The 11,075-nt window shown below is 44.7% G+C and overlaps 4 protein-coding genes across 4 annotated transcripts; 3 read left to right on the plus strand and 1 right to left on the minus strand.

Moving 5' to 3' along the window:
• Positions 1–57: 57 nt before the first annotated feature.
• SERLADRAFT_480322 (uncharacterized protein) lies at positions 58–2,495 on the minus strand (the record flags this gene model as incomplete). Its single annotated transcript, XM_007324262.1, has 10 exons — positions 58–483; positions 534–550; positions 606–1,175; positions 1,233–1,358; positions 1,416–1,468; positions 1,519–1,612; positions 1,660–1,688; positions 1,741–1,749; positions 1,805–1,984; positions 2,037–2,495. 10 exons carry the CDS (start codon positions 2,376–2,378, stop codon positions 161–163), a joined length of 1,743 nt encoding a protein of 580 aa, XP_007324324.1.
• A 98-nt stretch (positions 2,496–2,593) lies between these two features.
• SERLADRAFT_480326 (uncharacterized protein) lies at positions 2,594–3,531 on the plus strand (the record flags this gene model as incomplete). Its single annotated transcript, XM_007324263.1, has 4 exons — positions 2,594–2,693; positions 2,764–2,896; positions 2,953–3,056; positions 3,118–3,531. The coding sequence occupies 4 exons, from the start codon at positions 2,667–2,669 to the stop codon at positions 3,445–3,447; spliced, it is 594 nt and encodes a 197-aa protein (XP_007324325.1).
• Positions 3,532–3,685: 154 nt separating this feature from the next.
• On the plus strand, positions 3,686–4,947 carry SERLADRAFT_480327 (uncharacterized protein; the record flags this gene model as incomplete). Its single annotated transcript, XM_007324264.1, has 6 exons — positions 3,686–3,852; positions 3,906–3,943; positions 4,000–4,190; positions 4,246–4,323; positions 4,378–4,443; positions 4,503–4,947. 6 exons carry the CDS (start codon positions 3,816–3,818, stop codon positions 4,594–4,596), a joined length of 504 nt encoding a protein of 167 aa, XP_007324326.1.
• A 2,229-nt stretch (positions 4,948–7,176) lies between these two features.
• Positions 7,177–9,373, plus strand: SERLADRAFT_454009 (uncharacterized protein; the record flags this gene model as incomplete). Its single annotated transcript, XM_007324265.1, has 19 exons — positions 7,177–7,291; positions 7,348–7,426; positions 7,479–7,492; positions 7,551–7,649; positions 7,708–7,717; positions 7,786–7,803; positions 7,861–7,886; positions 7,937–7,962; positions 8,016–8,050; positions 8,103–8,127; positions 8,179–8,190; positions 8,258–8,273; positions 8,325–8,370; positions 8,427–8,527; positions 8,578–8,637; positions 8,690–8,717; positions 8,768–8,825; positions 8,889–8,913; positions 8,972–9,373. The coding sequence occupies 19 exons, from the start codon at positions 7,227–7,229 to the stop codon at positions 9,132–9,134; spliced, it is 906 nt and encodes a 301-aa protein (XP_007324327.1).
• Between the last annotated feature and the right edge of the window lie 1,702 nt (positions 9,374–11,075).

Consider the following 11,075-nt stretch of genomic DNA (forward strand, 5'->3'; position numbering starts at 1 on the left):
CTACAAAACTTCGTTGACAGTCGTATAAATCGGAGACTCAGAGCATAGGCGTTTTACTTTGTGACAATAATATAACAAGCTTTTCCGATCCATGTGATTGAAAATCACATGTAGTCATAAACGAAATACACCTTACAACTACAATGAATAAAGACCTGAGTTAGGTAGCTCCCTCCGCATTATATACATAGGAACCATACACAGGCACCCACTGCTTCTCTTTCGCCTTCTCTCTGACATGCCCTACCTCCCACTCTACCCCAGCAGCCCCCTCTTTGACCGCTTGCTCCGCTACAGCCACGGCAACTTCAAAGTTCACTCGAGGTGCTTCATCAAAATCGGGTAACAGCGCATCATCCGCATCTTTGAGAGCTGGGGAAAGTGATGCGAGGCGCTGCGCGCCCGCTATGATCATGGTGTCTGTCATGCGTCGAGACTGGCACAGCAAAGCCCCAAAACCTAGACCCGGATATATCAAAGCATCTTTGAAATATGTCAGACAACGACATCGGCTCTTAAATAGTATCACATACTATTACACTCCGCAATACTGAGTGGTCGTCGCAGTTAGCCTATACTTTCATCTATCTGTGAAAACGACTGACATGTAATCTTTTCCACTCGGCATCTTTGCAGGAGGAAATGGACTTCCCGTCGCTAGAAGCGCTTTCCCTCCTGTCCATTCATTGGCATCTTTGGGGTCCACCTCGACCAGTCTAGTGGGATTGCTGAGCGGAAATATGACAGGCCGTTCGCAGCCGCTCTTCATTGCTTCCACCACCTCTTTCGTGAATGCTCCTCCCTGTGTCGAACAGCCAATCAGTATAGTCGGCCTCACCTTTTTTACCACTTCTAACAACCCAATTTCCCCATTCTCATTGGATGAGACACCCTCCCACTCTTCGTCTGGACGTACAAACTCGGAAAGGGCTGGTCGTATTTTGGACCCGAGAGAGGCTTTGGCCAGTCCAAATCGATCCAGGAGATAGAACTGCTTGTTGACTACTTCCCGTGACACTGAGTCCGTTTGCATAATGGCATCGCGCACTTGTCGGGTGATACCTAGTCCTGCGGAACCAGCGCCATATATGACAAAACGCTGATCAGCGAGCTTTGATTTAGTTACTCCAACTGCTGCCATGAGGGCTGCCAGTGTGACAGCTCCAGTTCCTTGTCTGCGAACGTAAGATTTTAGTTGGACATACCCTAGGGATGTAAACATGTAAACATACATATCATCGTTGAACACTGAATGCTCGTCACGATAGCACTCGAGGAGCCTCTGAGCATTTGATACACCGAAATCTTCAAAGTGGAGCAAACTATGCGGATGGTATTTTCGGACGAGTTGCACGAACCTAAATGAAGGCTGCAGTCAGCTATAGGATGAAAACCATGGTGTACACATAACTTACTTGTCTATAAATTTATCATACTTCTCCCCACGGACGCGGTGTTTTGGCCATCCCTGATTCAGTCGTAAGCTATCCCATATTTTGATTGATCACAGATACTCACAACGTATAGATGATCGTTCAATAAGTCTTCGTTGTCAGTTCCGACATCTAGCATAACGCTAAGCGCCTTGGATGGGTCTATACCCGCGAGAAGCCTGAAAGATATTCAATAATCGGATGAGAGGTAATCAGTAGGACTAACGTATATATGACAGATTTAGCGGTAGAAATCTACAACATATAATTATTTCCTTGTTGCACAGTGAAAAAAATATGAACATACGCCTATTCCCTAAAGTGGGGAGATTTAATGAGTTCTGGTAGTGATCAAAGGGATGTATACCTACTCCAACGCCCTGGTCGCCGATGCCTAAGATGGCCTCTGCATCCGTGCAGACGATAAGATCTATATCCCGACCCTTGGTTTGTTCGAGGAAATCTTCTTCCATTGTATCGATATCCAGAAAGGAGAGATAAAGCCCTTCACTTCTCCGGAAAAGATGCGAGTAATTGGCTATAGCATCGGCCTGTCCGATCTTGAGTAAAGTCGGGAAACCAAGATTAAACAAAAGGACTCACTTCTGTGGGAGTATATATTATCGAAGTCAACTCCTTCAAGTGCCGCGACAATAATGAGTAATAGAGGACCCAGTTCTGCGCCTTGAGACTCTGGAGAAAGGAATTCTTGCGTATGGGCGACTCATGAGACTGGAGCTGAGCATACGCCCTCTCGCATTGTTCATCCAGCGTGTTGACTGCAGATGGAAGCCTTCCTATCAAACCAAACGCTTTACGCTCCTTCCTCGTGAATGCTGTCCCCTTGTTCCATCGAGGTGATGTTAGCAAACCGTCACCGCGCAAAGCAACGCGAAATATCTTTTCGGAGGACATGGGGAACAATTTCCTGGGAAGAGACTGCATTTAGAACGTTAAGTACTGGTGGAGAACGGATATACACCGTTCATAAGAATGTCCATGTATGCATTCTTCACTTTCAGCCTGGTCCAGATGGTCGACGTCATTGCGATAAACTTGATCGGACCTGGCCGAGGCTGCCTCCGGAAAATGGCCGGTTTCCACGCCATCTACTCCGGCCGTCCGGATATGCTTGTTCGGCAAAGGCTTCATTGCCTCTTGGTCCTGTTTTTGTATCCGCAGCTGCAACAGCAAGACTGTGCTAAACATTTCACTTCTACACTCATCACGTTAATGGGGCGCTGGACGCAGTACGATGAAGTACGACACCTTTTATTTTTCCCCCAGTTGTTATGGACGCTGACAGCATTCGTATCGCTTTTTCATACAGGATGACTACCGTCTACCTGAAGGAATGAAACGTGTAGGCTACGACAGCGATAGTAGTTCTTACTACTTTCGCAGTTCAGATGGCTCGTTGTATAAAGGTGCAGAAGGTGCAGAGTTCGGGCAATTAACTCGAGGTAAGTTGCGGTTGTACCATGTGGACAGTAACGGAGCTAAGACGCCTGGGTGGCAGTTTCTGAAGTGCCGATAACTATTCCTGAAGAAGGTGACGAAGGCGATGATTTAGAAGCGGCCCCTTCACGTCAAGATGGATATCAGTCTCTTTCGACGGACGAGGTGCGCTATTTTCCGTGTGAAGAAAAGCATGCAAGATTTCATTGACAATTTTAAAAAACAGAATGCTTCGCCTCGCCAGAGATACAACACGGGTGCATACCGCACACTATTTCCCTTCTTTCTTATTATTGCCGTGGTTTTGCTGCTTGTCTGGCGCCTTGTTTTCCTACCTACCCAGTCGGCCCCAAGCGAGCCATGCCCCGATAAGACACTTCCCTATTATGTCAAATCTGGAGATACCTGTTGGGATATTTCAAAGGCTCACAAATGTTCCCTAGACGATTTGCTGAATGCGAATCCAGAGGTCAGGTGCGAGAAGTTGCTCCCTGGGAAGAGGTTGTGTGTTCCAGAGGAGGGATCTGGCACTCGTCGTCGTCGTCGTTACACTTAGTTGTTCCATATCGCATCCTGTATATTATCACGCAGCGGACTCTTACGGAAACAATCATTTCTTGCATAATCTATCAATATGTTTGGGCTAGCGTTGATAACCGTGATGCTCTAGCTCTACGCCAAAAGTCAGTACTGGTCAGTGGCAATAGGCCGAGACCAAGCACGGAAGGTTTTTCTAGTGACGTCACGAGATCGCCAGACTCCCGGCATAGCCACGTTTGCTGCGCCTTCTGTTCAACGCATGGTGGCGCGGTTCAAGTCGTAATATTCCTGCTTTTTTGGAGCACTCGCTCTTTGCACCAGTCTTATATCCACACCAGCATACAAAACACATAAAACTTACCTTTTATCACGATCTAACGATTTATGGCGTTCGACAATCATGTCCGCAGGGGCCACCCAAGTCAGTGTTTAATAGAGTAATTCAAACGAGATGTCTAACGTGACTCCACCCAGTCGTGTTCTCCTTGATTATCTTTTTCAGTATAATCGAAGTGAGAAACTTGTTACAGTTGGTACATTACTTTATCTAAATATCATACTTCACCAGCTTGCCATATCTGCGTGGTTAACTTCGAGGTTCGACGCCAACCACAACTATTTCAGCGTTGATGAACGGGACCGAACTCGTTTCTTGTTATTCGCCTCAATATGGACCGTGGTTTTCTCCGCCCTATACATGTTCTTTTTCTTCTTTTTGCCATCTGGAATCTTCAGCAGCGTCGCTTCTCATATACTTTTGTGAGCCTTCATCCATCTGCTATTAAATCGCGTTTTAACGTTTTCATAACCACAGCCTCTCGATCACTTGGATATTCTGGACAGCTGGTGCAGCGAGTATCACGGCAGCACTCGGTGGAGGGCTTAACTGCACGTTAGTACTGTGTTCCACTATTCTCTACTTACCCTAACCTCAAATTCCGTCCAGCACACAAAATATTTTCGTCTATTGTGGGCAGTTGAATGCTCTAGAAGGTTTTGCTTGGGTGATCTGGTACCTATCCATACTCATACTATACTGTAAATGTCATCTTAACCTTGTCCCATTCTCAGGATTCTTGTCACGTTTGCTATCCTGGTAACCATCTTCCGTGGAATTACTGCAGCTCGTCGGGGCGATGGCATGCGGGGCCCGCTTATTGCGTGATTGTTCACCCGGATAGTTCAGCTAGAAGATTTGGCTTCGCCTTACCCTTACTGGTTAACGTGTTGCATCTCACCCCCTATTTTTTTTGCTTGCTTTTTCTTTGATCATTTTCTCAGCTACATCCTGGACAGTGTCTTCATTGCTATGGATTTCCCTTCTCAGGTTTCCTTATAACGATTTCATTTACACGAATTTGGGCACGACTGCAACGTACTGTTTGTGTTTTTATCTTATGATATTTTATGTAATGCATTGCTCGGAATGACTCAGGTTTTCTCCTTCGTTGTTGATTTGTAAATAGTTGACTACTGTCATGTCGTTGGGTATACACGGAATGCTCCGATTTACTCCCGCCAGCTGGGTGGTGGGAAATGCCACCACACATATAAGTTGATTCCATAAGTTGTCTCTACAACGCATGTTATTACCTGTCTGATAATCGTTTCAATTACATTCTTCAGAACGGCTGGGGAATACCTGTGGGAGTCGAGGCAGAGACATCGTCATCGCCCTCTGAAATTTCATGCCATTCATTCGCAATTGAAAACAGCCCTTTGGTATCGGAGCTCTATGAAACTTTCTCAAGGGCGATAAAAAGGACAAGCCGAGTATAGACTCAAATTTCCTGTACAGGCGTTTTGTGAAGTACTGGACGTTTAGCGCAAGTGACTGAGGCGAGTAATGAACAGGATGCATCGTATAGATAGCAACTAATAGCGGTCGTTTGGTGATGCCATTGCATCTCTAGTTAGTCTTTTGGGCTTCTTCTTGAAGTTAAACGGGGATGAGTTATGCAGACGAACACATTACCGCCCAGCCGACCTGCCTTGCCCTTATTATCGTAGTCAACGACCGTTTACAACGTTGCTCAAGTCAGCTTATGGCGCATGACCTTGACTGTGGCCCGAATTACCGCACAAGGACAACGTATGCCGCTGGCTATTCCAGGGTAGCTTTCATCAACGAAATTCAACGAAGACTCGAGTTTTAGGCTTTTTGACGCGCGCGGAGTTTTGTTTAGAACACTTGCCTTCCGACTGATCTTCTCGTTGTGTCTACAGCATTATGTATGTCTTTATTCCCTTTTTTTCACTGTGATTATAAATATGACATACTTGCAGGTTATGGAGTACATCAGTTACTTGGTAATGATTGTCCGCTGGACCCTCATTTCGACAATTATATAAAGTCCTTCGAACTCATCTTTAGAACGATCAAATGAACAGCATACGTCCATGGACCATTTAGCAGTGTGATTATTTCTGCTATTCTTATCAATAGATATAGCCATAGCCTCGAGTTGAGTCGAACTGTTGATTTTCTGATTTTCTTCATATCATTCGTATGATCGCTGCCACCGTGCTTTATGCCGCGCGAAATTAGGTTGTTAACTGTACTGCTCTTCGATCCAATCTCATTTACAAAATTATCTGTGGCGAAACATGGATCTTGCGCCTACAATGCATCAAATTCAATTATCTCGTCAAATTGGATATATAGTTAAAGGTCTTTCTCAGGCAACAGGCAAACCCTAGAGGCTACAGTATGTTTTGAATTTGAAGTTCGCCTGGTTGATAACTTATCGTAAGTGGTTAGACTTCAGAGCTCTCAGGCTGTCACTGAGATTCTCCAACTTAGGAACATGCCGAGGTCATCAGCCGTGATGATCGAAGGGGTACCTTGAGTATTCTCGCCAGTCTAATGGATTTCTACAACAGAATTCAACAATACGACGAAGTTTACTAAGTTGTATCCAATCAGCTTTTTAAACAAAAGAACATATTCTCATGAGGGCCCCAGCATTCTCACTGGAAAGTCTAGGCGTATGTTTTTATCATGGCAAGCGATGTGTGAAAGCTGACGATTCAGGTGCAGAGCTCGTGACAGACTGCCCCTAGATTAGAGTGGCTTCTCTACATTAAGCTTTCCGAATTTCTCAGCATCACTGCCTTCTGCATAGATATGGGGAAGCGAACCCCCACGTTAAATTCGCGTACTATTGTGATCCACCAATTGCACACGACGTTATAACTGGCGTTGTGCGTGCGATCCGATTGAATTTGTTTAAGGTCCATACTAGCATGGCTCTAAAGGTAAGAAGCATTTGAATCATCGCAAACTGTTACTCCCATAGCGCCCTTGCCACAATGTTGTGTCGCCGCCATCAACCCGCTTAATTCCATCGATCTCCTATCATGAGGATCTAAAAGTGTTTTGAATAGCGCAGCCAAATGGAAGTCTTTGCGTTGGCCTAGATTTGCTTGTAGCGAGTGGATGAACGAAGGGGTGATCGGCGGAAGTGGCAGGTTTAATCCTTTCTCTGTTTTCATTTGCTAACTTTGTTCTTTCCCTCGGCTCCTATAGCGATCCGACTACTGATAGGCACATGTATGGCCTACTAACACTCTAAGTTCGGGAAGTGTGAGGATCCCACGATGAATTTTACATCATTAAATAGTAAGTAGCTGTGCTCGTTTTGACGTATGAGCCGGATGAGTCGCATCTTCACACTCCGGCTATGTACCACAGTGGCGGGAGGGTGGTAATATATAGGTCTACTTATCGTAACCTGACACAGGTAGTTCCGGTTATTTTCCCCATCTTACACTTTGGTTTTGTACTCTTGGAGTATGGTTACGAGCGACGTCGCGAGTGACTATGGTGCTCTGCTTATTGGTGGTCTCCTGGCTTTCGGGCAAGTTGTATTCTGCAACTCATAGTTTGTCTTATATGAAACTAATACTTGACCAGCCTCTCTGGTTGTGTTGGTATGCAGTTCATAGTGTATTGTAGGACATACCCATCTGATTCACCGCGTAATAAGACAATGGTATGTGGCACCATATTGTTTTCCGGGATCAACTTAATACCTGGCTACATAGGTTGTTTCAATCTGGTCCGTTCCGGTATCCAGGAGCTCTTTGTGGCTTAATTAACTCAATTATCTGAGGCAGGCTCCTGGATCTCTGTCATTCAGCGTTTATTTGTGCTGCGTTATGGGATTCCATCATAGTCCAGTATGGTGATGTTTCGAGACAAGATCGCATCCCATGGTAAGTGTAACTTTCGCACAAAACGTGTATGTTTAATCTATGATCCTACATTGTGCAGGAGCGTTGGCGTGAGCATATATTGCCCGCATTTCCTTTAGGTCTTGCTGACCTTCTTTCTCGTTGATCTGCGGTTTAGCCTACTGTTGAACTAACTGTAAGTATTACACATTTGGACTTCACGAGTCGGTGAATTACTCATGTTGTTCTATAGGCGATGCTCACCTTTGTGGTTCAAAGGTCAGTCCAATACATGGTGGCCTTATGAGATAGCTAAAACCCAGTGCTAGTTTCTTCGCATACCGGATATATAGGCGTAAGTCCTTTCGACTCTATCCTTTCTCATATCTGCCTAACACGACTCGCTAGTAAGCAAAAAGAAGCTGACGGTCGCAGGTCCTCTTGTATGAGTGCTCCCTATATATATATATACAAATTTTTACCTTCCCTTTATAGGCTTTACTTGCGTTCTGTCGACTTGGTAAGTGCATTCATGTAACGGGGGTACCATAGAGCTAATACGGATATGCAGTGGCCGCTAGCAGTAAGATAGGCCCTCCACGATCGTGTCCATCTACTAATTTTCACTTTGTCCTTTGTTTGTTCTTCAGTATCCATGGGAGAAATGTAGGAAATTTTTTCTCCATATAGTTTTGATCATTCTGAAGTCAGTGTCAGGCTGAAGCTGAAACAATACACGTACTTTGATCGCACTTTTCCATCCGTGAGTTACTTTCTTCCGTCGCCGTTGGATTTGACGAAGTACAACAGTAGACATAGTGGGTTTTTACCCTAGGACTGGTTCTCTCGGTCGCCGTAGACGTTATGACTACGATCTTCCTTTGCTTTTTCTTGCGATTAAGCCGTTCATCAATTTCAAGGTATGTTGCTACCTTTTCAAAAGCGAACCTACTCATATCTGGAATGAAAGCACAAATCGGATTATAGATACTCTAACATTGTATGCAGTACAGAACGGTTCTATTACATCGTATGTATAGCTGCAGCTAAGTACAAACTGATATATTGATACATAGTTGTAGTATTGCAGCCGTTGCATCGCTGATTTGCGTAGGTACAGGTTTGCAATCTTTTTTGGGCTGAAGCTGATGAGATTCCAGTGGCTAACGATGCCTCAAAATCGAATATTTTTGGGTCTCCATTTTGTGATAGGGAAATGTGAGCACTCCGGACGTTCCATGTATTGTGAATTTTCATGCTCACTCAATATTTTCTATCCAGTTTACGCCAATTCGTTGCTGGCAACGTATGTTTCTTTGCTCTGTTAGATCCTACCATCCATGTCGATAATTTGCATTTTATAGCTTGAATTCACGAAAACGTCTACGAGAAGAGCGCTCTCAAGGCACACCATCGGGCAGCAATCCACTTCCTATCATTTTCCCGGATAATTTCGATGGTAGAGAAGGAGATTCCCGTAGAAGTTATTTCGTGAGTCCTTCGTATACCAACGCAAGCATTGACTAAAATTCCATGATTTGCTAGATGCGCCTCCACCAACTCCCACTAAGGCAGAACGTGGCCAGTCCCACCGACTCGTTACCGGTATGTCTTGAATAAGCATCTTTGTAAATTTATACTTACAACGTTTTCTCAAGATGCAAGTCAACGTGGAAAGGACCATAATATCCAAGTTCGACGATCCACCATCGCGGGCAGAAACGTCTGACAGTGATCGTAAAGTTCCTAGTGACTTCCTTCCTTAGCACTCTGCTCGAGCCTAAGCGATATCCATGAACGGCGTCCACTCTTTTAGTCCTAATTTATACTTTGAATGGAATGCTCCAACGGTAAACCATTGCACTCCCTCATGTACCATTGAATGTAAACAGCGAATTCCCTATAATTCGATTGTCTAAATATGCCACTTTAAAGTTACCCTTAAAAGAAATGTGCCCTGGCTTGGCCTACTTGTACATGGGAATTACGATAACACCTTCTGCAAGTTTAAGATGGGACTGAATTGCAGTAACGCAGGCTGTTTGTAATCCATGGATATATATCAGTACGACTGCCCTTGAAACAAAACTAAGAATCATTGAACCATGTCACTGCGCGTACAGTAGTCGCGATAGCCCTGCCTGTCGCTAGATTTTCACATTGTCATTGTACTGGAAAGTTCCGGACCGCGTAGACCTGGAGTGCTTTGAAACCGTCATCGGTTCATAGCATGAAAGATCAGAATCAGAAAAGCAAGTGACAGATAATGATGAACTTGCATTTGACTTTGACCTGACAGTACTATGGTAAACTATAAGGAACACTGAACAAACCGATTATGGAACATACGTGCCAAAATCAGCGATTACAGCACGCCTGCCAAGAAAGATGAGCCTAGGTCCAATCATAACGGATGTAAATATAGTATACCTGTAATGAGGGGCATGAGAACTGGGGCACCTCCGTGTACAGCTGTGAACGACCTTAGAGGAATTTGTCAGAGATGTAGATAACAGGCCCGCCGTGAGTTGAGTAGGAAGGCAACAACGATGCCAAGTATACCTGCTAGGCACTATGATGTTGCAGCGCTCGAGTAAGGGACACGGTTGAAACTTGTTCGACTATCTCCGCTGCACGGTAGCACTCTTGAATTGATATCCGTCTGTTCTTGTTCTGCGAATGTCAGATGCTAGAGTAAGTCTATAGTCTTCTCCTGATACTTAACCACAATATTCTAAGCCCATTTCTATGATTTTTCAAATTTTGTGATAAAACGTGGCGAGGAATACATTCCTGATAGGTGGAGTAGTCTTATACATGCTCACTGCCACCGTTCCTCGAAGGAAGCACAGGAAAAGATGGAGACCGGCTTGTGGGGAGAGCTGGGGTTCATTCAAGCTCCATTCCGTGCAGAAGCATGCCTGATCATGATGCTGTACAGTATCGATGAAACAGACGTCCTGACATGACCGTGGAAATGATCGTTATATATGACAAAGTCGAGTTGATGAATATGCTGAACAATGGAATGAGAAAGGAACGGCGATTGGCATGCTGTGCCTAGTATGACAATATGTCACTGTTGCTTGCCAGTCATGGAACCATCAACATCGAGGGGCTAAATATCACTTTCCGAGTCAGGTTCACTACCATGAAGTGCACACAAAACTGCACACCTTGACTTATCCTTCGGTTTTGTTTCAACTGCTGGAGTTTTACAGCACGCGCCTGAGGTTTCTCTCGAGAAATATTCGTTACCAGAAGGATCATGCGCCTGTCTTTTGTAAATACATTGAGCTCGAGGAACCGAGGCGGTACTTCAAGTTAATATCCGAGTCCGGTCTATTGTTATTAAATTATATAAGCAAGGGAGCACGACAGATGAGTCTGTCGGCTTTTACCGTACATCAACCAACCACTCCTACGACCCGGATTTGCAAAAGACGGGGAACAAGATACTTTTAGGAT

The sequence above is a fragment of the Serpula lacrymans genome (genome assembly GCF_000218685.1).
Source record: "Serpula lacrymans var. lacrymans S7.9 unplaced genomic scaffold SERLAscaffold_18, whole genome shotgun sequence".
Classification (NCBI taxonomy): domain Eukaryota; kingdom Fungi; phylum Basidiomycota; class Agaricomycetes; order Boletales; family Serpulaceae; genus Serpula; species Serpula lacrymans.